At 45.1% G+C, this 25,640-nt stretch overlaps 1 protein-coding gene across 7 annotated transcripts in view; it reads left to right on the plus strand.

The window, feature by feature from the left end:
* Positions 1 to 25,640, plus strand: part of SHANK2 (SH3 and multiple ankyrin repeat domains 2) — a 509,303-nt gene that overhangs the window by 456,448 nt on the left and 27,215 nt on the right. For 4 of the 7 annotated variants that reach the window (XM_063437771.1, XM_063437769.1, XM_063437770.1 and 1 more), the window contains 2 exons: positions 22,338 to 22,468; positions 24,046 to 24,157. The exons of 2 other annotated variants lie outside the window; for them this stretch is intronic. In XM_063437771.1, coding sequence (XP_063293841.1) covers positions 22,338 to 22,468; positions 24,046 to 24,157 — 243 coding nt within the window. Of the gene's footprint in view, positions 1 to 890; positions 912 to 22,337; positions 22,469 to 24,045; positions 24,158 to 25,640 lie in introns of all 7 variants that reach the window. One more of the 7 variants, XM_063437775.1, reaches the window with a different exon arrangement.

A 25,640-nucleotide genomic window follows, 5' to 3' on the forward strand; every position in this document is an offset into this window, starting at 1 on the left:
TAAGAGGAATTGTTACTTTTCCAAATCCTACATCTAAACGGTCAGGAATCTAAAGCAGAGCAGTCACATTTTGATAAGACTATTTTTCAAGTAAATGTAGTTGTTTCTCATAGAGTACAACCATACCCGGGCAAAAAGGGGAACACAAATCAAAATGGCAGCAACCTGGTTTAGTTGGTACTTTCGAGAGTATGAAGGGATTTTGGTCATTTGTGACAGACTGGTCCTAGTGAGAAGTGTGTATTTCTGGAGCAGGGCTGCCCATGTGCAGAGACTTTACACACTCTCGCATGTCTGGGGAAATGCCGTAGAATCAACTAGCGCAGTACAAGTGTAAATAGGCACATGCTTGGTTTCCACTTTTTTTTTCTCTGGTGTACCCAGAAGCAGGACATCAGAGGAAAAACTCTGAAAATTAGGATGCCTCGTCCCATTTAGGACTGCTTGCTGTTTTGGAAACCTGAGTATGCCAATAATATTTACTAAGATGAAAGCAACCTGCAATTAATAATGGCATCTGACAATTTATGTTCAGTAAAGTTGTGATGTTTTCTGATTTAAAATTAATAATCAGCAACAATTGTATTCAAAGGTGTCAGAATTTGCATGATTGTTCCTCCCTTTTAACTATTCTACTAGTTTGTTTTTGCCAGTAATTACAGGTTTTATCCCAGATGCCACTGCTGACTCAATACTATACAATTCTGAAACCATGATTGAATTTAAAATATCTTAATACATGGGGGCTTTAGTCAAATACCTGTATCAATGCTGAAAGCTCTGTAGATTTAGATTTTATGATTATAAATCCATTGTGTAATCTATGTAATCCGAAATATTGTTTTACTGTTTGTTTTGATTTGACAAATTATTCATTTTCTATTTACAAGCCTCTGTACGGAAAAAGAAGGGTAAGGCAGAGTGTCCTGTGGCCTATTTGATGTCTGTTCCCACAAAGTAACAATGTGTGATTTATTTATATTTTTGATTCAAGATCAGTTCGTCTGACTGCAGCATGAGTCTGACTTTGGTTTTCGTTGTTGAGTTCCAGTGTGTAGAGCAAGGTCTTCGTCTGCTGCTGGATCTATCAGTCTTTGTCTGTTCTATAACATGTCTTGTATGTTATTTGCTAAAAAAAAAAAAACACACACAAAAAAAAAAACCAGTGACACGCAGGGGATCTTTCCACCAGATGTTTCCCAAAATGTTATCGAATTGTACTGCTTCTTTTACTACTGTCTTAGTAAAGGGAAGTGTAAGAAAGAGTCTTAAATATATTCAACAGTGAGGTTCTCTGATACAAAGCATTCAAATGTTATATATTATACTGTTTAAACCAGGCTTCCCCAAACTCCGGCCCTCCAGATGTTGCTGAGCTACAACTCCCATGATTCTCAACCTATCTATTTCCTTCATAGAATCATGGGAGTTGTAGTTCAGCAACATCTGGAGGGCCGAAGTTTTGGGAAGCCTGGTTTAAACCATCGATGGCTAATCTTTTAGCAGAACAACTTTCCGAGCAATGATATCCATTGTAAATGGAGTGCCAGAGGCAAGCTGTCATTTAATTCAAAACACGTATAGTACTGCGGAGTTTATCAGTGGATTGTGTGAAAGGTCCCTCTGAGTTCAAGGGGTTGTGACCCCCAATGAAGTGATTCTGGTACAAACCTCTGCCGCAGCAGAACCGTCCTGGACAATCTTTCTTGTTCTCTAAACAATCTGTGTTCACATGGTAAATAGCTTCTGTTGTATACAGGGACTTAATGTATCCGTGTGTATTTCTGAATCCATTATAATGATCAGAAGTACAGATTGAGGGGCAAGCAAAATACTTAAATCTCTCCCTGTACTTCGCTTTTGCAAACTTGGCCATTTTCCTTTGAGCTTGACTGTGCCAGGACTGAACCGGTTAATCATGCAAATTGCTACATCTTTTTTATATAGATATGTGTGTGTATGTATATGAAAATGTAGCATTGGTTGATCGCAAAAACAACAAGGTAGAAGAGTATTTTTATTTATTTTTTTAAATAATGCAACGGCTACCGTTAAAAAACCGTGCGTATACACTTCATTATTAGAGTTCTCAGATATATTAGTAGCACAATTTTTCCAGCATTCCCAGTCTGTGCATTGAACATAATATTTCCCAGTATGCATCTGTTCAGCCTCTCATCTTTTCTTAAATCAATGAGACTTGTTTAAGATGTAGAGCTGAGATGAGAAAAAAAGTGAGGTTTAGACGTGTGCCCTAGATCTCCATCGAATATTGAGTTGCTTTACAAGCAGAGAGAAACGTATTACTAAGTATAGCTTACATATTGCCGAACACAATAAATAGATACGATTTTAAAGGGACACTACAGCGTGGATTTACAACTCATATTTCCTATATTAAACAGATACAGCATCATACGGATACTTCTCCTCAAATGCCACCTTCTTGCGGGTTTCTCCAACACAATCAACATGAACCCAAGGATATCATACACGCCAAAAATATAATAAAAAGTGAATAAAAATGTATTTAATATCATGGAAATACCTCTGAGAGATTAAACAAACCTAGAGCAGTAACGTTTTTCTCCTTTTGTAACATTGCAAAATAAATAAGAAATGTGCACTCACATGGACAGACTCCTAGAATAAACCCGGAGTCTTGGTATATTGCATTTTTATAAATGCAATATCCCTGTAGGCATCTACCGTCCCTTTCGCCTCTCTCATTGGCTTATTCGGGACCCACTCACGGCATGTTCTCCCTCTGAACTGGCTGAGAATCGACCCATCCACCTTTCTCACTTGCTTATTCGGGTCCCACTCGCGGCATGTTCTCCCTCCAAACTGGCTGAGTATAGACCCCCTCCGCCTCTCTCACTTGCTTATTCGGGTCCCACTCGCGGCATGTTCTCCCTCTGAACTGGCTGAGTATGAACCCCCCCGCCTCTCTCACAGGCTTATTTGGGTCCCACTTGCATCATGTTCTCCCTCTGAACTGGCTAAGTATGAACCCCCCGCCTCTCTCACAGGCTTATTTGGGTCCCACTTGCATCATGTTCTCCCTCTGAACTGGCTGAGAATCGACCCCTCCGCCTCTCTCACAGGCTTTTTCGTGTCCCACCCGTGGCATGTTCTCCCTCCGAACTGGCTGAGTATCAGCAGACTAGGTTTTTTGCCTTCTTTTGGATCAACAGCAAAAACATATGTGAGGAAGGCTGAACTTGATGGATTCGTTATGGAATATTTGGGCCTAAAGACATACATTTGTACTAACTGTAGTAGTAGGAGAGGTTGTTAAAGGGACTCTATAGTCACCATATAAAAGCAAGAAAGACGGGTCCCCCAGCCTTTCTTCTTGCTTTTATATGAACTTTCATAAATCAAAAATTTCGGTGTTTTTACATTAAAAACTTACCTCCGTTCCAGCGCCGAGCTCCCCGCTAGGCCGCGCCCCCTTTTTCGTCAAAATGACGAAATCGCGGGGCCCAATGGGACGGCTTCGCGCTGCACCAATCGCGTTCTTCATAGAGCGGCATTGAATGCCGCCCTATGAAGAACCTGAGCGCTTTACCGCGCATGTGCGCGGAATGCGCGTTCGCGAGCTGAGCTGTCTGACTGACAGCTCAGCTCGCTTTCTAAAATTATCAATAAGGGTGCGGCGGGTGGGGGCCCTAAAATTATCAATGAGGGGGGGGCCTACTGCCCCCCCCCGGCCCCCACCCCTGTGCGGCGGGTGGGGGCCCTAAAATTATCAATAAGGGGGGGGACCTATTGTCCCCCCCGGCCCCCACCCCTGAGCGGTGGGTGGGGGCCCTAAATACAAAGGGGGGGGGGACCCTAGTTAACCCTCCCCCCCCCCAAAAAAAAATATCTCCCTACCTACCCCCCTCATCCTAAAAATAATGAGGGGGGACCATTAACTAAAAACCTGTAAAAAAGAAAAAATGAGATAAAATCAAATTACCGTACCATTCGATGTTTTCTTTCTTCTAAAATCTTCTTTCTTCAGCCCCAAAAAAGGCCAAATAAAAATCCATAATAACCGACGCAATTAAAAAAAAAAAAAACGAGCGCAAAAAAAAATAATCCATCTTCACCCATGGAGGGCTCCGCGCAGACTGAGCTCCGCAGGGCGGGGGAAGGCTTATAAAGCCTTGCCCCGCCCTGCAATTAGGCCAAGAACACTCTGATTGGTGGGTTTGAGCCAATCAGAGTGCTCTTTGTCATTTTACAAGCGTGGGAAAGTTCTTTGGAATTTTCCCACGCTTGTAAAATGACACAGAGCACTGTGATTGGATGGATTTCAAGCCATCCAATCACAGTGCTCTTTGTCATTTTACAAGCGTGGGAAAGTTCTTTGGAATTTTCCCACGCTTGTAAAATGACACAGAGCACTGTGATTGGATGGATTTCAAGCCATCCAATCACAGTGCTCTGTGTAATTTTACAAGCGTGGGAAAGTGTCATGACAGCCACCGTGACATCCAGACCGCCAGACGAGGTCGCCCCAGAAATACCCGATGAGGGATTTGAACCCAGGTACCTTGCTATCCTGAACCTGCTATTTTGCCTCTGAGCCACCATATCAGCTCTAGAGATAGCCAGAAGTACATCTTGCCTTGTATCCAGCACTGGGGGCTGGCCGTTATCTGTGGCTGCTCCAATACTCTCGCACACCTGAAGCTGATGGCCGTTAGCCAGGTATATAACCCTGCCTCTCCCAGAAGGCAGGGTCAGTTCATTGACTCTGGTTCCTGCTATTTCGAGTTCCTGTTGTCCTGTTGGTTTTCGGCTTCTGACCTTGGCTTTGTTCTTGTTGATCCTGTATTCTGGCATCCTCTGACCTCCGGCTTACCCACGACGATTCTCCTGCTCTTGTCCTTGTCTGTACTTCGACCTGGTTATCCTGATACAGCCCCCGTGCACAGACTCACAGGCCAGGTGAGTTCTTCCCTGACCACCTTGGCCTGTGTTTAATTGCAAGGGTAAGCATATCTCTGCAAACTGGACTCCCACCAAGGTAAGCCGTGACAGAATGAACTGACCATAATGGAGTCTGCAGAGATGTCTCAATTGCTTACCCAGCAAGTATCCAGCCTGGCCCAGACTGTCTTGGAGCTGCAGCGAGAAGTTTGTTTTCTTAAAGGCACGGTACGCCCAGCCCTGGAACCTGGTTATCCTGAACCGTTTACAGTTATGCCGGAGAAATTTGATGGTAACCGTGCTTCCTTCTTATGCTTTAAAGTGGATTGTGAATTGGTGTTTTCCCTGAAGTCTCGGACTTATGCTAATGACTTCATAAAGGTCCGAGCAGCTATTAACCTGCTGTCTGGTAAAATCAAACAATGGGCACATGAAAGGTTGCAGTCTCAGAGTCCTGTCCTTGCTGGATGGGATGCTTTCATGACTGCCATGGAGGCACAGTGCAAGACTTCTAGCAAGACCGCTGTACCTAAACCAGCACCACGTCCCAGAGGATCCCAGATTCCCAGAAACAAAGGGAACCTATACCATTACCACAACCCCGTGCTGCCTCATTATGCTCCTGTTCCTAGGGAGGCCCCAGAGCAATCCTACCTTCCTCTTGACTCTGATGAACCTATGGAAATAGGATTGGTCCAGCGCAAGGTGACTACTGAAGAAAGAGACCGGCGGAGAAATCATGGTCTTTGTTTTTATTGTGGTGAAAGAGGGCACCTTATCTCACACTGCCCAATTCGCCCACATCGGCCAGAAACCGTTCAAGTTGGGGTTGTGCATACCCATCCGGCCAAGTCTGCACCTCTGCCTGAGAAACGCCAAAGTCGCTGTCAGTCTGGTCCACGCTCCGTGACACATATGAGTACTCAGACCACGGTAGTTAATACTACCTGGGTTTCTCTAAAATCAGCTACCAGTGCCTCTGAAGTATCTCTGCCTCCAGCCCCGGAAACATCTGTACCTCTTCTTGAAGAAACTGCTGTTCAAGCAAGCACCACTTCCTACCTGCCCAGAGGAGAATTACCTACCAATGCACATGAGGAAAAAGGTACAGAGAGACTGACTCCTGGGATCAAGGTACTTACAGCCTGCTCCAAGTCTGGTACCATAAAATCCCAGGATGTAAAAGGACTCTGCTCTGGATACCTGAATGATAAAGACTACCTGAGTGAGATTGAGACCGAAGATGAATACGATTTCCAAGAAGAGCCTGTTCACGCCCGGAGGGCGTTCTGTCATGACAGCCACCGTGACATCCAGACCGCCAGACGAGGTCGCCCCAGAAATACCCGATGAGGGATTTGAACCCAGGTACCTTGCTATCCTGAACCTGCTATTTTGCCTCTGAGCCACCATATCAGCTCTAGAGATAGCCAGAAGTACATCTTGCCTTGTACCCAGCACTGGGGGCTGGCCGTTATCTGTGGCTGCTCCAATACTCTCGCACACCTGAAGCTGATGGCCGTTAGCCAGGTATATAACCCTGCCTCTCCCAGAAGGCAGGGTCAGTTCATTGACTCTGGTTCCTGCTATTTCGAGTTCCTGTTGTCCTGTTGGTTTTCGGCTTCTGACCTTGGCTTTGTTCTTGTTGATCCTGTATTCTGGCATCCTCTGACCTCCGGCTTACCCACGACGATTCTCCTGCTCTTGTCCTTGTCTGTACTTCGACCTGGTTATCCTGATACAGCCCCCGTGCACAGACTCACAGGCCAGGTGAGTTCTTCCCTGACCACCTTGGCCTGTGTTTAATTGCAAGGGTAAGCATATCTCTGCAAACTGGACTCCCACCAAGGTAAGCCGTGACAGAAAGTTCTTTGGAATTTTCCCACGCTTGTAAAATGACACAGAGCACTGTGATTGGATGGATTTCAAGCCATCCAATCACAGTGCTCTTTGTCATTTTACAAGCGTGGGAAAGTTCTTTGGAATTTTCCCACGCTTGTAAAATGACACAGAGCACTGTGATTGGATGGGTTTCAAGCCATCCAATCACAGTGCTCTGTGTCATTTTACAAGCGTGGGAAAATTCCAAAGAACTTTCCCACGCTTGTAAAATGACACAGAGCACTGTGATTGGATGGCTTGAAATCCATCCAATCACAGTGCTCTGTGTCATTTTACAAGCGTGGGAAAATTCCAAAGAACTTTCCCACGCTTGTAAAATGACAAAGAGCACTCTGATTGGTTTAAACCCACCAATCAGAGTGTTCTTAGCCTAATTGCAGGGCGGGGCAAGGCTTTATAAGCCTTCCCCACCCTGCGGAGCTCAGTCTGCGCGGAGCCCTCCATGGGTGAAGATGGATTATTTTTTTTGCGCTCGTTTTTTTTTTTTTTTTTTTTTAATTGCGTCGGTTATTATGGATTTTTATTTGGCCTTTTTTGGGCTGAAGAAAGAAGATTTTAGAAGAAAGAAAACATTGAATGGTAAGTTTTTTTTATCTCTTTTTATTTATTTTTTTTTACAGGTTTTTAGTTAATGTTCCCCCCCTCATTATTTTTAGGGTGAGGGGGGTAGGTAGGGAGATAATTTTTTTTTTGGGGGGGGGAGGGTTAACTAGGGTCCCCCCCCCCCCCTTTGTATTTAGGGCCCCCACCCACCGCTCAGGGGTGGGGGCCGGGGGGGACAGTAGGTCCCCCCTTATTGATAATTTTAGGGCCCCCACCCGCCGCACAGGGGTGGGGGCCGGGGGGGACAGTAGGTCCCCCCTTATTGATAATTTTAGGGCCCCCACCCGCCGCACAGGGGTGGGGGCCGGGGGGGACAGTAGGTCCCCCCCCTTATTGATCATTTTAGGGCCCCCACCCGCCGCACAGGGGTGGGGGCCGGGGGGGACAGTAGGTCCCCCCCCTTATTGATCATTTTAGGGCCCCCACCTGCCGCTCAGGGGTGGGGGCCGGGGGGGACAATAGGTCCCCCCCTTATTGACAATTTTAGGGCCCCCACCCGCCGCACAGGGGTGATAATTTTAGGGCCCCCACCCGCCGCACAGGGGTGGGGGCCGGGGGGGGACAGTAGGTCCCCCCCTTATTGATAATTTTAGGGCCCCCACCCACCGCTCAGGGGTGGGGGCCGGGGGGGGACAATAGGTCCCCCCCTTATTGATAATTTTAGGGCCCCCACCCGCCGCACAGGGGTGGGGGCCAGGGGGGGACAGTAGGTCCCCCCCTTATTGATAATTTTAGGGCCGCCACCCGCCGCACAGGGGTGGGGGCCGGGGGGGGACAGTAGGTCCCCCCCTTATTGATAATTTTAGGGCCCCCACCCACCGCTCAGGGGTGGGGGCCGGGGGGGGACAATAGGTCCCCCCCTTATTGATAATTTTAGGGCCCCCACCCGCCGCACAGGGGTGGGGGCCGGGGGGGGGCAGTAGGTCCCCCCCCTTATTGATAATTTTAGGGCCCCCACCCGCCGCACAGCGGTGGGGGCCGGGGGGGGAAGGAGAGTAGGTCTCCCCCCCCCCCCCCTTCAACCACTATTGTGGACAGTAAGCGTCCCTGTGGGTTCGGGCTTCAGCTGTCAGCTGAAGCTGAAGCTGTCAGCTGAAGCTGAAGCTGTCAGCTGAAGCCATGCCCACAGCAGTGCTGACAGGCTATCAGCACACAAAGCGCGTTCACAGTGCTTTGTGTGCTGATAGCCCGTCTGATGCATTCACCCAGAATGCATCGGACGAGAGGCCTTTTTAGGGCCTCTGAACTCGGAAGTCCCTCTGGTGGCCGTCTGATTGACTGCAACAAGAGGTGTTCCAAGCTTCCAATGTAAACACTGCATTTTCTCAGAAAATACAGTGCTTACAAGAAAAAGGCTCCGGGTAGCTGTAGCACTCACCTAAACAACCTCATTAAGCTGAAGTTGTTCAGGTGACTATAGTGTCCCTTTAAAGAGTTGTGCCAAGTATCATCAGCAAAAATGTGTGTCTTTTTGCTGATGATACTAAGATATGTAACAGGGTTGATGTACCAGGAGGGATAAGCCAAATGGCAAATAATTTAGGTAAACTGACATTTAATGTGGATAAGTGCAAGATAATGCATCTTGGACGTAAAAACTCAAGGGCAGAGTACAGAATATTTGATAGTCCTAACCTCAACATCTGAGGAAAGGGATTTAGGGGTGATTATTTCTGATGACCTAAAGGTAGGCAGACAATGTAATAGAGCAGCAGGAAATGCTAGCAGAATGCTTGGTTGTATAGGGAGAGGTATTAGCAGTAGAAAGAGGGAAGTGCTCATGCCATTGTACAGAACACTGGTGAGACCTCACTTGGAGTACTGTACACAGTACTGGAGACCGTATCTCCAGAAGGATATTGATACCTTAGAGAGAGTTCAAAGAAGGGCTACTAAACTGGTTCATGGATTGCAGGATAAAAAACTTACCAGGAAAGGTTAAAGGATCTTAACATGTAAAGCTTGGAGGAAAGACGAGACAGGGGGGATATGATAGAAACATTTAAATACATAAAGGGAATCAACACAGTAAAGGAGGAGACTATATTTAAAAGATGAAAAACTACCACAACAAGAGGCCATAGTCTTAAATTAGAGGGACAAAGGTTTAAAAATAATATCAGGAAGTATTACTTTACTGAGAGGGTAGTGGATGCATGGAATAGCCTTCCAGCTGAAGTGGTAAAGGTTAACACTGTAAAGGATTTTAAGCATGCGTGGGATAGGCATAAGGCTATCCTAGCTATTAGATAAGGCCAGGGACTAATGAAAGTATTTAGAAAATTGGGCAGACTAGATGGGCCGAATGGTTCTTATCTGCTGTCACATTCTATGTTTCTATTATACATTTCTCCTAGGGCTGTTGCTTGAGTTATGATACAGCAGGCTTACTGTTCCGGTCTCCCTTTGTTATATTTGTTTTAGCTGGAGCTATAAGCCCACCCTTCTCCGTGACTTTACTGGGGAAAATATATATTTTTCCTAAAAGCAGGTGTTGCTGAAAATCGCTTCATTTATAAACATTAAAGGGGCGCTCCACACCCCTAAGTCACTTCAACTTGGGACTGAAAGTAATTTTCTTTTACAGCATAGGGAAAATTCTTACTATACAATAGGGACAATAAGAATGTGACACTCTCTACCTAAAATATTCTTATTATATTATGAAGGCTTTTATTTTTGTGCTAATCTAAAAAGATATTTGATTGTCATCATAGAATCAAGAAGGAATTTTTGATATATATATAACATGATATATTTTTTCAACCTAGATTATTATACAACTATGTTCCCACAATCTTGGCATATCATGCACATGACTCAGAGTGTTTACACGCTATACCAACATTGATCAGCCACCGATAGGTGAAGTGAATAACATTGATTATAGCATTACAATGGGGTGGGATATATTGGGCAGCAAGTGGACAGTCCGTTCTTAATTTCATGCGTTGGAAGCAGGAAGAATTGGCGAGCGAAAAGAACGATGTGACTTTGACAAGGGCCAAATAGTGATAGCTAGATGACTGGGTCAGAGCATCTCCAAAACCTCAAGTCAGTATGCAGTGGTTAGTACCTACCAAAAGTTGTCCAAGGAAGGAAAACCGGTAAACTAGCATCAGAGTCATGGGCGCCCAAAAACTCATTGATGCACGTGGGGAGCAAAGGCTAGTCTGTCTGGTCTGATCACAAAGAAGGGCACTGTAGCTGAAATTGCTGAGAAACTTAATGCTGGCCATTAGAGAAAGGTATCAAAACACACAGTGCATCACAGTTTTATACTTAGCCGCAGTTTGGTCAGGGTGCCCATGACAACCCCCTATTAATCGCAGAAAACGCCTTCAATGGGGACATGAGCGTCAGAACTGGACCACGGAGCTATGGAAGAAGATTGCCTGGTCTGAATAATTAGGTTTTCTTTTAGATCATGTGGATAGCTGTGTGTGCGTGCATGGTTTACCTGGAGAAGAGATGGCAACATGATGCACTATGCGAAAAAAGACGGCAGAGGCAGTGTTATGCTCTGGGCAATGATCTGCTGGGAAAATTTAGGTCCTGGCATTCATATGGCTCTTATTACTTTGACACGTACTATCTACCTAGAGATTGTTGCAGACCACGTATACCCCTTCATGGCAGTGGCCTCTCTCAGCAGGATGATACACCCAGCCATACTTTAAAATCTGGTGAATTTTTGTTGTTGTTCCTGAACCATTTTTAATCAGATTGAGCTTCTCTGGGATGTGCTGGAACAACAAATCCAATCCATGTAGACTGCAGTTTGCAGGAGTTAAAGGACCACTCTAGGCACCCAGACCACTTCAGCTTAATGAAGTGGTCTGGGTGCCAGGTCCAGCTAGCTTTTACCCTTTTTTTTAATAAACATAGCAGTTTCAGAGAAACTGCTATGTTTATACTGAGGGTTAAGCCAGCCTCCAGAGCCTCTAGTGGCTGTCTCACTGACAGCCACTAGAGGCGCTTGCGTGCTTCTCACTGTGAAAATCACAGTGAGAGCACGCAAGCGTCCATAGGAAAGCATTATGAATGCTTTCCTATGCGACCGGCTGAATGCGAGCGCGGCTCCTGCCGCGCATGCGCATTCAGCCGATGACGTCGCGAGGAAGAAGAGGAGGAGGAGGAAAGCTCCCCGCCCGGCGCTGGAGAAAGAGGTAAGTTTAACCCCTTCCTCCCCCCAGAGCCCGGCGGGAGTGGGTCCCTGAGGGTGGGGGCACCCTCAGGGCACTCTAGTGCCAGGAAAACGAGTATGCTTTCCTGGCACTAGAGTGGTCCTTTAAAGGATCTGCTGCTAATGTCTTGGTACCAGTAACCACAGGACACATTCAGAGGTCATGTGGAGTCCATGCTTCGAAGCATCAGAGCTGGTTTAGCAGCATGAGGGAGATCTACATGATGATAGGTGGTTTTAATGTTGTTGCCGATCCGTGTATATCATGGGAACTATTTACTAAATTTAAAAGAAAGGAAAAAAAAGAATCCCCATAGCAGCTTTGGTGCTTTGTACTTATCTGTTATCTGTGTGTAATGTTGAGCTGGGACTCACAAGCCACAGCTCCTCAATGTTACCGTTGGTCCCTATCCGTCAGTATGTTTTTTAATAAATCTACAGATACACTTAATCTCAAACACTTAAAATAAATTTAAAATAAAAATACAGCAATGAAAAACACAGGCCCCTTTCTTAATGAATTCATCTCTGCCCTTTTAATGTCTGCAAACATTTGTCATTCCCTATTGTAGAGGTTAAAAATGATACATATATTATGCTAGCAGCTAGCATATCTAAATTGGTTCAATTGATTGACGCATTTGTGACATCAGCCTGATGCAAAAGTACTTTTTGGGTAAAGGAGATCAGAAAAAAAGTTTTTTGTATACTGTATATATTTGCTTGTCAGGCAAATACTGTGTCCGTCCTACACCAGATACAGCTATCTTCTCTTTTTTGCTCCACGTTAACCTTACATGGCCGTCTTGAACTCTTGACCACTAAAACAAAATACTAAATTCAGGATGCTTTTTATAAAGCCTTGCCCCGCCCTGCAATTAGGCCAAGAACACTCTGATTGGTGGGTTTGAGCCAATCAGAGTGCTCTTTGTCATTTTACAAGCGTGGGAAAGTTCTTTGGAATTTTCCCACGCTTGTAAAATGACACAGAGCACTGTGATTGGATGGATTTCAAGCCATCCAATCACAGTGCTCTTTGTCATTTTACAAGCGTGGGAAAGTTCTTTGGAATTTTCCCACGCTTGTAAAATGACACAGAGCACTGTGATTGGATGGATTTCAAGCCATCCAATCACAGTGCTCTGTGTAATTTTACAAGCGTGGGAAAGTGTCATGACAGCCACCGTGACATCCAGACCGCCAGACGAGGTCGCCCCAGAAATACCCGATGAGGGATTTGAACCCAGGTACCTTGCTATCCTGAACCTGCTATTTTGCCTCTGAGCCACCATATCAGCTCTAGAGATAGCCAGAAGTACATCTTGCCTTGTATCCAGCACTGGGGGCTGGCCGTTATCTGTGGCTGCTCCAATACTCTCGCACACCTGAAGCTGATGGCCGTTAGCCAGGTATATAACCCTGCCTCTCCCAGAAGGCAGGGTCAGTTCATTGACTCTGGTTCCTGCTATTTCGAGTTCCTGTTGTCCTGTTGGTTTTCGGCTTCTGACCTTGGCTTTGTTCTTGTTGATCCTGTATTCTGGCATCCTCTGACCTCCGGCTTACCCACGACGATTCTCCTGCTCTTGTCCTTGTCTGTACTTCGACCTGGTTATCCTGATACAGCCCCCGTGCACAGACTCACAGGCCAGGTGAGTTCTTCCCTGACCACCTTGGCCTGTGTTTAATTGCAAGGGTAAGCATATCTCTGCAAACTGGACTCCCACCAAGGTAAGCCGTGACAGAATGAACTGACCATAATGGAGTCTGCAGAGATGTCTCAATTGCTTACCCAGCAAGTATCCAGCCTGGCCCAGACTGTCTTGGAGCTGCAGCGAGAAGTTTGTTTTCTTAAAGGCACGGTACGCCCAGCCCTGGAACCTGGTTATCCTGAACCGTTTACAGTTATGCCGGAGAAATTTGATGGTAACCGTGCTTCCTTCTTATGCTTTAAAGTGGATTGTGAATTGGTGTTTTCCCTGAAGTCTCGGACTTATGCTAATGACTTCATAAAGGTCCGAGCAGCTATTAACCTGCTGTCTGGTAAAATCAAACAATGGGCACATGAAAGGTTGCAGTCTCAGAGTCCTGTCCTTGCTGGATGGGATGCTTTCATGACTGCCATGGAGGCACAGTGCAAGACTTCTAGCAAGACCGCTGTACCTAAACCAGCACCACGTCCCAGAGGATCCCAGATTCCCAGAAACAAAGGGAACCTATACCATTACCACAACCCCGTGCTGCCTCATTATGCTCCTGTTCCTAGGGAGGCCCCAGAGCAATCCTACCTTCCTCTTGACTCTGATGAACCTATGGAAATAGGATTGGTCCAGCGCAAGGTGACTACTGAAGAAAGAGACCGGCGGAGAAATCATGGTCTTTGTTTTTATTGTGGTGAAAGAGGGCACCTTATCTCACACTGCCCAATTCGCCCACATCGGCCAGAAACCGTTCAAGTTGGGGTTGTGCATACCCATCCGGCCAAGTCTGCACCTCTGCCTGAGAAACGCCAAAGTCGCTGTCAGTCTGGTCCACGCTCCGTGACACATATGAGTACTCAGACCACGGTAGTTAATACTACCTGGGTTTCTCTAAAATCAGCTACCAGTGCCTCTGAAGTATCTCTGCCTCCAGCCCCGGAAACATCTGTACCTCTTCTTGAAGAAACTGCTGTTCAAGCAAGCACCACTTCCTACCTGCCCAGAGGAGAATTACCTACCAATGCACATGAGGAAAAAGGTACAGAGAGACTGACTCCTGGGATCAAGGTACTTACAGCCTGCTCCAAGTCTGGTACCATAAAATCCCAGGATGTAAAAGGACTCTGCTCTGGATACCTGAATGATAAAGACTACCTGAGTGAGATTGAGACCGAAGATGAATACGATTTCCAAGAAGAGCCTGTTCACGCCCGGAGGGCGTTCTGTCATGACAGCCACCGTGACATCCAGACCGCCAGACGAGGTCGCCCCAGAAATACCCGATGAGGGATTTGAACCCAGGTACCTTGCTATCCTGAACCTGCTATTTTGCCTCTGAGCCACCATATCAGCTCTAGAGATAGCCAGAAGTACATCTTGCCTTGTACCCAGCACTGGGGGCTGGCCGTTATCTGTGGCTGCTCCAATACTCTCGCACACCTGAAGCTGATGGCCGTTAGCCAGGTATATAACCCTGCCTCTCCCAGAAGGCAGGGTCAGTTCATTGACTCTGGTTCCTGCTATTTCGAGTTCCTGTTGTCCTGTTGGTTTTCGGCTTCTGACCTTGGCTTTGTTCTTGTTGATCCTGTATTCTGGCATCCTCTGACCTCCGGCTTACCCACGACGATTCTCCTGCTCTTGTCCTTGTCTGTACTTCGACCTGGTTATCCTGATACAGCCCCCGTGCACAGACTCACAGGCCAGGTGAGTTCTTCCCTGACCACCTTGGCCTGTGTTTAATTGCAAGGGTAAGCATATCTCTGCAAACTGGACTCCCACCAAGGTAAGCCGTGACAGAAAGTTCTTTGGAATTTTCCCACGCTTGTAAAATGACACAGAGCACTGTGATTGGATGGATTTCAAGCCATCCAATCACAGTGCTCTTTGTCATTTTACAAGCGTGGGAAAGTTCTTTGGAATTTTCCCACGCTTGTAAAATGACACAGAGCACTGTGATTGGATGGGTTTCAAGCCATCCAATCACAGTGCTCTGTGTCATTTTACAAGCGTGGGAAAATTCCAAAGAACTTTCCCACGCTTGTAAAATGACACAGAGCACTGTGATTGGATGGCTTGAAATCCATCCAATCACAGTGCTCTGTGTCATTTTACAAGCGTGGGAAAATTCCAAAGAACTTTCCCACGCTTGTAAAATGACAAAGAGCACTCTGATTGGTTTAAACCCACCAATCAGAGTGTTCTTAGCCTAATTGCAGGGCGGGGCAAGGCTTTATAAGCCTTCCCCACCCTGCGGAGCTCAGTCTGCGCGGAGCCCTCCATGGGTGAAGATGGATTATTTTTTTTGCGCTCGTTTTTTTTTTTTTTTTTTTTTAATTGCGTCGGTTATTATGGATTTTTATTTGGCCTTTTTTGGGCTGAAGAAAGAAGATTTTAGAAGAAAGAAAACATTGAATGGTAAGTTTTTTTTATCTCTTTTTATTTATTTTTTTTTACAGGTTTTTAGTTAATGTTCCCCCCCTCATTATTTTTAGGGTGAGGGGGGTAGGTAGGGAGATAATTTTTTTTTTGGGGGGGGGAGGGTTAACTAGGGTCCCCCCCCCCCCCTTTGTATTTAGGGCCCCCACCCACCGCTCAGGGGTGGGGGCCGGGGGGGACAGTAGGTCCCCCCTTATTGATAATTTTAGGGCCCCCACCCGCCGCACAGGGGTGGGGGCCGGGGGGGACAGTAGGTCCCCCCTTATTGATAATTTTAGGGCCCCCACCCGCCGCACAGGGGTGGGGGCCGGGGGGGACAGTAGGTCCCCCCCCTTATTGATCATTTTAGGGCCCCCACCCGCCGCACAGGGGTGGGGGCCGGGGGGGACAGTAGGTCCCCCCCCTTATTGATCATTTTAGGGCCCCCACCTGCCGCTCAGGGGTGGGGGCCGGGGGGGACAATAGGTCCCCCCCTTATTGACAATTTTAGGGCCCCCACCCGCCGCACAGGGGTGATAATTTTAGGGCCCCCACCCGCCGCACAGGGGTGGGGGCCGGGGGGGGACAGTAGGTCCCCCCCTTATTGATAATTTTAGGGCCCCCACCCACCGCTCAGGGGTGGGGGCCGGGGGGGGACAATAGGTCCCCCCCTTATTGATAATTTTAGGGCCCCCACCCGCCGCACAGGGGTGGGGGCCAGGGGGGGACAGTAGGTCCCCCCCTTATTGATAATTTTAGGGCCGCCACCCGCCGCACAGGGGTGGGGGCCGGGGGGGGACAGTAGGTCCCCCCCTTATTGATAATTTTAGGGCCCCCACCCACCGCTCAGGGGTGGGGGCCGGGGGGGGACAATAGGTCCCCCCCTTATTGATAATTTTAGGGCCCCCACCCGCCGCACAGGGGTGGGGGCCGGGGGGGGGCAGTAGGTCCCCCCCCTTATTGATAATTTTAGGGCCCCCACCCGCCGCACAGCGGTGGGGGCCGGGGGGGGAAGGAGAGTAGGTCTCCCCCCCCCCCCCCTTCAACCACTATTGTGGACAGTAAGCGTCCCTGTGGGTTCGGGCTTCAGCTGTCAGCTGAAGCTGAAGCTGTCAGCTGAAGCTGAAGCTGTCAGCTGAAGCTGAAGCTGTCAGCTGAAGCTGAAGCTGTCAGCTGAAGCCATGCCCACAGCAGTGCTGACAGGCTATCAGCACACAAAGCGCGTTCACAGTGCTTTGTGTGCTGATAGCCCGTCTGATGCATTCACCCAGAATGCATCGGACGAGAGGCCTTTTTAGGGCCTCTGAACTCGGAAGTCCCTCTGGTGGCCGTCTGATTGACTGCAACAAGAGGTGTTCCAAGCTTCCAATGTAAACACTGCATTTTCTCAGAAAATACAGTGCTTACAAGAAAAAGGCTCCGGGTAGCTGTAGCACTCACCTAAACAACCTCATTAAGCTGAAGTTGTTCAGGTGACTATAGTGTCCCTTTAAAGAGTTGTGCCAAGTATCATCAGCAAAAATGTGTGTCTTTTTGCTGATGATACTAAGATATGTAACAGGGTTGATGTACCAGGAGGGATAAGCCAAATGGCAAATAATTTAGGTAAACTGACATTTAATGTGGATAAGTGCAAGATAATGCATCTTGGACGTAAAAACTCAAGGGCAGAGTACAGAATATTTGATAGTCCTAACCTCAACATCTGAGGAAAGGGATTTAGGGGTGATTATTTCTGATGACCTAAAGGTAGGCAGACAATGTAATAGAGCAGCAGGAAATGCTAGCAGAATGCTTGGTTGTATAGGGAGAGGTATTAGCAGTAGAAAGAGGGAAGTGCTCATGCCATTGTACAGAACACTGGTGAGACCTCACTTGGAGTACTGTACACAGTACTGGAGACCGTATCTCCAGAAGGATATTGATACCTTAGAGAGAGTTCAAAGAAGGGCTACTAAACTGGTTCATGGATTGCAGGATAAAAAACTTACCAGGAAAGGTTAAAGGATCTTAACATGTAAAGCTTGGAGGAAAGACGAGACAGGGGGGATATGATAGAAACATTTAAATACATAAAGGGAATCAACACAGTAAAGGAGGAGACTATATTTAAAAGATGAAAAACTACCACAACAAGAGGCCATAGTCTTAAATTAGAGGGACAAAGGTTTAAAAATAATATCAGGAAGTATTACTTTACTGAGAGGGTAGTGGATGCATGGAATAGCCTTCCAGCTGAAGTGGTAAAGGTTAACACTGTAAAGGATTTTAAGCATGCGTGGGATAGGCATAAGGCTATCCTAGCTATTAGATAAGGCCAGGGACTAATGAAAGTATTTAGAAAATTGGGCAGACTAGATGGGCCGAATGGTTCTTATCTGCTGTCACATTCTATGTTTCTATTATACATTTCTCCTAGGGCTGTTGCTTGAGTTATGATACAGCAGGCTTACTGTTCCGGTCTCCCTTTGTTATATTTGTTTTAGCTGGAGCTATAAGCCCACCCTTCTCCGTGACTTTACTGGGGAAAATATATATTTTTCCTAAAAGCAGGTGTTGCTGAAAATCGCTTCATTTATAAACATTAAAGGGGCGCTCCACACCCCTAAGTCACTTCAACTTGGGACTGAAAGTAATTTTCTTTTACAGCATAGGGAAAATTCTTACTATACAATAGGGACAATAAGAATGTGACACTCTCTACCTAAAATATTCTTATTATATTATGAAGGCTTTTATTTTTGTGCTAATCTAAAAAGATATTTGATTGTCATCATAGAATCAAGAAGGAATTTTTGATATATATATAACATGATATATTTTTTCAACCTAGATTATTATACAACTATGTTCCCACAATCTTGGCATATCATGCACATGACTCAGAGTGTTTACACGCTATACCAACATTGATCAGCCACCGATAGGTGAAGTGAATAACATTGATTATAGCATTACAATGGGGTGGGATATATTGGGCAGCAAGTGGACAGTCCGTTCTTAATTTCATGCGTTGGAAGCAGGAAGAATTGGCGAGCGAAAAGAACGATGTGACTTTGACAAGGGCCAAATAGTGATAGCTAGATGACTGGGTCAGAGCATCTCCAAAACCTCAAGTCAGTATGCAGTGGTTAGTACCTACCAAAAGTTGTCCAAGGAAGGAAAACCGGTAAACTAGCATCAGAGTCATGGGCGCCCAAAAACTCATTGATGCACGTGGGGAGCAAAGGCTAGTCTGTCTGGTCTGATCACAAAGAAGGGCACTGTAGCTGAAATTGCTGAGAAACTTAATGCTGGCCATTAGAGAAAGGTATCAAAACACACAGTGCATCACAGTTTTATACTTAGCCGCAGTTTGGTCAGGGTGCCCATGACAACCCCCTATTAATCGCAGAAAACGCCTTCAATGGGGACATGAGCGTCAGAACTGGACCACGGAGCTATGGAAGAAGATTGCCTGGTCTGAATAATTAGGTTTTCTTTTAGATCATGTGGATAGCTGTGTGTGCGTGCATGGTTTACCTGGAGAAGAGATGGCAACATGATGCACTATGCGAAAAAAGACGGCAGAGGCAGTGTTATGCTCTGGGCAATGATCTGCTGGGAAAATTTAGGTCCTGGCATTCATATGGCTCTTATTACTTTGACACGTACTATCTACCTAGAGATTGTTGCAGACCACGTATACCCCTTCATGGCAGTGGCCTCTCTCAGCAGGATGATACACCCAGCCATACTTTAAAATCTGGTGAATTTTTGTTGTTGTTCCTGAACCATTTTTAATCAGATTGAGCTTCTCTGGGATGTGCTGGAACAACAAATCCAATCCATGTAGACTGCAGTTTGCAGGAGTTAAAGGACCACTCTAGGCACCCAGACCACTTCAGCTTAATGAAGTGGTCTGGGTGCCAGGTCCAGCTAGCTTTTACCCTTTTTTTTAATAAACATAGCAGTTTCAGAGAAACTGCTATGTTTATACTGAGGGTTAAGCCAGCCTCCAGAGCCTCTAGTGGCTGTCTCACTGACAGCCACTAGAGGCGCTTGCGTGCTTCTCACTGTGAAAATCACAGTGAGAGCACGCAAGCGTCCATAGGAAAGCATTATGAATGCTTTCCTATGCGACCGGCTGAATGCGAGCGCGGCTCCTGCCGCGCATGCGCATTCAGCCGATGACGTCGCGAGGAAGAAGAGGAGGAGGAGGAAAGCTCCCCGCCCGGCGCTGGAGAAAGAGGTAAGTTTAACCCCTTCCTCCCCCCAGAGCCCGGCGGGAGTGGGTCCCTGAGGGTGGGGGCACCCTCAGGGCACTCTAGTGCCAGGAAAACGAGTATGCTTTCCTGGCACTAGAGTGGTCCTTTAAAGGATCTGCTGCTAATGTCTTGGTACCAGTAACCACAGGACACATTCAGAGGTCATGTGGAGTCCATGCTTCGAAGCATCAGAGCTGGTTTAGCAGCATGAGGGAGATCTACATGATGATAGGTGGTTTTAATGTTGTTGCCGATCCGTGTATATCATGGGAACTATTTACTAAATTTAAAAGAAAGGAAAAAAAAGAATCCCCATAGCAGCTTTGGTGCTTTGTACTTATCTGTTATCTGTGTGTAATGTTGAGCTGGGACTCACAAGCCACAGCTCCTCAATGTTACCGTTGGTCCCTATCCGTCAGTATGTTTTTTAATAAATCTACAGATACACTTAATCTCAAACACTTAAAATAAATTTAAAATAAAAATACAGCAATGAAAAACACAGGCCCCTTTCTTAATGAATTCATCTCTGCCCTTTTAATGTCTGCAAACATTTGTCATTCCCTATTGTAGAGGTTAAAAATGATACATATATTATGCTAGCAGCTAGCATATCTAAATTGGTTCAATTGATTGACGCATTTGTGACATCAGCCTGATGCAAAAGTACTTTTTGGGTAAAGGAGATCAGAAAAAAAGTTTTTTGTATACTGTATATATTTGCTTGTCAGGCAAATACTGTGTCCGTCCTACACCAGATACAGCTATCTTCTCTTTTTTGCTCCACGTTAACCTTACATGGCCGTCTTGAACTCTTGACCACTAAAACAAAATACTAAATTCAGGATGCTTTTTATCCTGACACTCGAATCACTTATCTATTACAGCTTCTGCCTGGTTGGGGTTTGACGATGGATCTCACTGTCTGCCATTGGCTCTATAACTTGGTTTAAAATCAACCCAGTGCTCCGAGTCCCAAACATCTGTCATATGGGTAGCAACATTACAGCAGCCAGAGCATTCACCGGGAAATGAATGAGGGTGGCTGTGTAACAACTGGCGCTTTTGCTTGGCTGAGCTTAGCTTTGCTGTTTATTCTTTGCCTATTCTGCTTTTTTTTTAATCACTTGCTTGTGAACCAGCAACATTAGTCAGTTTTATAAAAATCATTCTCTCGATGGTCCACTTAAAATGGGAGTGAAACAGGAGATAAGACATTAAACCACAACCAGGCAGACATGCACTATTTTTTAGTTTAAAACAAAACAAAAAGGTTTAATGTTTAATTTTACATCAAAGTTCATGAATTCTTGTCGAAGTAAAACGGCTCACCAGGAATCATTGTGTCAGTGGTTTAATCGTCACTGATATAGAATGTATATTACCGGTATTTTTCTTTATATTCTTTGGAACATCGCCATTTACGTGTTTGCATCTGATCTGATGAAACTACTTGGCATCATGGCAGCCTTTTTGAATAGACAACTGAAACCGTAATGATTTTGAAATAAATATAAATTTAGTTGGAAGAGTATACTAAGCAGTTTTAGCGCTAGACATTATGTCTTTGCTGCCCTTGAGAGAATAGCCACTCGAGATCCTGCTTTAACAGACAGTAACAAAAAGTTGCTATCTTTTGTCCTGCGCATGTCTTGCGACTGTCCATTCCTTACACTCGGCATATGGGCCGAGAAATTATAATCCAACAGCTTGATTGTCAAAACGTTGTCTAGCCTGTTTAAGTGCGAAAACCTGACTTACTTTCTGATTACCTTATAGAAGAAGCTTTATTACAAAATGAACACGTGCTCTAGGTTGTGTGGAAATTGTTGTGAATAATTAATTCTTTATGATCTTCGTGTTTTCAACAAAACTCATAAAACCAAATGACCCATAGCATTCACGCGTAACAAGTACTAATGGAACCTGTGGTGGGAGTCACACTACCCACATTCACTGAACAGTCAACCATGAATGATTGGGTGGGCTACTCTACGTTCAATGTCATTGTCTGTGCTAAAGGTTTTCTCTCCGTTTCAATGTAGATGTTCAGCTTTCAGATGTTGAGTGTTTGAAGAGGAGGATTGTTATTCGCGTTGCACTAAGTAAACATCACATGCATGTAGGCTTTAAACAAAACCATGCATGCGGCATAAAGCCTCTCAGACGATTTCTGCTTGCACGCCTGGAAGTATGCTGCTGATAGTGCATTGTGAAAAACATGCCTTCAGTTTTTCGTTTTTCGTTTTTTGTTTGTTTTTGTTTCCTTGCTTTAAAAAGCCCTGGTCTCCGGAATGTACGTACCTGTGACTTGTTTTGTAACAAGCAATGACAGAGCGTGGAACTCTCATTTCATTGCAGATAAAACAGAGGAGAGTGGGCCTACATCGAAGCCCTTGAGACCAGTGGATAACGTGCCACTAGACTCCCGAATTGCCACAATTAAGCAGCGTCCAACTGGTAGATGCTTCCCTCCTGCTGCAGAAACAAATGTGAGTAAAAAGGAAAGGAGTACAGGAGAACAAGCCCGATGAGCACGTGCTCAGCACATGCATGATTATCCCCCACCAGAACAACTGACCTGTCACAATTGACATGATCACATGGGATTTCTTATCCTTGCTATTGAATGGAGTTAATGGTAGATTGCAGGCAACAGAGATGTAGAATGCACCCCCACTCCCCCATGACAAGAAAAAAATTCTATTTTTGTTATCAAGGAATGGTGACACTGCAGGTGACTGATGCTGCTGCTGTCAGTACACTGAGGTGTAGATGCAGCTTTTGTGATTCTACCTGTTAACTTGATGTAAAAGATTATTACTTGCTTGATTATTACAAGTAGAATCTAGTCATTTACAAACAGAGGATTCCGTGCTCACACTTAGGAATCCAGGAGCTTATCAGGGCCGCCAGGGTTGGCAAAACCCAGTTTAGTAGATAAAATAAATTTAGGTCCAGGCACTCGGGATTGCTGCAGGAAGGCAGGTTTATTGGAAGAAACGGTGCAACGTTTCGGCCCACACAGAGGCCTTTATCAAGCTATGGCTTTGGCTTGATAAAGGCCTCTGTGTAGGCCGAAACGTTGCACTTTTTCTTCCGATAAACCTGCCTTCCTGCAGCAATTCTGAGTGCCTGGACCGAATTTATTTTTTCTCCAAGTAGAACCTATACTCGATAAACACCCACAGAAGACCTTGTATAGTAATGTTACTGTAAGGACTATAGCTACACAGTTTACACACCTTATGGCATCAGACATTATTGAATGGGTAATGTTAAAAAAAGAAAACCCCTATTTTATAGTTGCCTCTTCCATCTCTTCCCATCCAATAATTGTATTTATTTTAAGTGTCTAAACACAGCCTCGGCTTAAATTCTATAAATTAACATAAAGTTTAAAGGGACACTATAGTCACCAAAACAACTTTGGCTTAATAAAGCAGTTATAGTGTAGTGTACAAATGAATAATAAAAAAAAAATTACGACAGTCTCAATAAAATTCAAAAAAGTGTCATAAAATCTTTGAGTCTTATTTATTTTTTATTGAGACTGGCCTTGTGATCTTCATTATTTGGGACTCCAAACATTGCACATTTGTTCTGAAACAGAAAAGAAGATTTCGTCATACTTCTGATTATCTGACGTCCTGTTACTTTAAATTGAGATGGTCTACTGCCTATTCATTGCTGTCTGATACCAGCATACTCTATCTCACTTACAATAAGATATTGATGACTCGCCTTAGCGTACCAGATGCTGATAAATTCAAAAGCTTATTGAGCATCATGGTAAAGGTAGCACACAAACATCTACAGTGTCACAATTGGCAATCACTGCCATAGGTTTCTACAGGCCTCACACGCCAGCCTTGGTGTTGCAGAGCATGTGCAGTGCATTTGAGAGCCAAAGGGACGTGCTGAATTTCAGAGTGTGAAATTACTTTTAAAATTGACGATATTGGAAGTGCAAAACAAATGCAAGTGATATTTGATCGGGGGAGGTATTTGTTGTTGTGTATGTTTGAAAACGGTCCCATTAGCTTTATTCTATTCTATTCTGTTTTAGTCAATGTATGATAGGCAGGGTATCGCCGTAATGCCACCTGCTGTTCCAGCAAGTCAGCAAGGTCCTTTTCTCGGTATACCCCGTGGCACAATGCGAAGGCAAAAATCTATAGGTAAGCCACCTTTTCCTCTCATTTGTGTGTGTAACGTGTTATACGTGTTTATAGTGTGGAGATCTAATTTGTCTGCTGGTGGAATTTGGAATGTGTTTTAACCAAGGATTGGAGCCGGTTTGGTTCCATTATGTAGAATGCTTCTGATCATTGTATGCGCCCGACTGCTTATCACTTTGTTTGTTTCACCACTATTCACCCTTTCGGACATTGATTCAAAGCCGCTACATCAGACTAGGATGATACCAACATGGTGATGGAAAAAGAAATGTGGAACTATAAACAAGCCATAATACTAGTTTGCATTAATATAACATTATTTGTCAGGACTGTTACATGTGACGATTGTGTTCACAATAGCCACAATGTAATTCTTTATCGGTTATGTATTCTGATCCTGTTATTTACAGGGTTAATTCTGCACTTTACTTGTGTTATCTGAGCAAACAAACATTCAGTAATGCGTAGCTACATCTAAATAAAAATTGCAACCTTTACTATTCATGTGCAACAATTTATTTGGCGTTTTCTGGAAATAGCCATTCCATTTACTTCTTACAATCTGATAGCGGTGTGGAAACGTGAACATGAAATAGTAATTGGAACCATACCAGGCTGGTCGGGCAGATTTCTTGCAGGAAACCAACATGATGTAATTCACAGCCTGTAACAGTTAGACAAATCGTTCTAAAATACAACAGTGAGGCTTTCGTGGCCATATAAAGTTGAAATCAAAATTATTAAATTGAAAAGTAGATTTATTGTCAACATTTACAGACTTTCAGCTGTTTGCAATGAACAGATCAAACAAAAGCAATTGAAATCGCTCAACTCAGCGAATGCTTCAAGTGGTTTCCCTAAATTCATCTGAAAATGCAATTTATAATGACTTCTCCAATCTCAAAATTATTCACTCCCTTCATGACAAGCATCTTTAGTATTTAGTAGAACACCTTTGTGCTGTTATGACCTGCTGCAAATTATATGTATAGACATCTGCTTCTAGCAGTGTTCCAGAGGAATCGTAGCCCATAGCTCACGAACAATGGCCTCCAGTTCACAAATATTTTGGGTTTGTGTGCTGCAACCGCCTTCTTCAAATCCCACTAGAGATTTTCTATGGGATTTAAGAAAGGAGACGGTGATGGCCACTGTAGAACTTTCCAGGACTTCTTCCAGGATATAACAGTATTAAAGACAAATAAACCGACATATAACATATTGGGCATTAGTAACTTGTTTTGTGCCTGGAATCCAGTGACAGGCTCAGCTCTGCTTGCTGCCTTCCATGCCCCGTCCAAAAGGATTGCTTTCCTCTCAAAGAAGCATTTGATTGGACTGATCTCTAGACTCAGAGGCAAGGAGAGAAAGGAGTGCGGGGTGGACAGAGGATGGGGACTGTATAAAATAAACTAATCAGAATGCAGTGAGTCTGATAAATGCTGTTTTACTTGACAGCTAGATTTTGCTAAATTCAGGCAAT

The sequence above is a fragment of the Pelobates fuscus genome, chromosome 12 (genome assembly GCF_036172605.1).
Source record: "Pelobates fuscus isolate aPelFus1 chromosome 12, aPelFus1.pri, whole genome shotgun sequence".
Taxonomy (NCBI): Eukaryota; Metazoa; Chordata; class Amphibia; order Anura; family Pelobatidae; genus Pelobates; species Pelobates fuscus.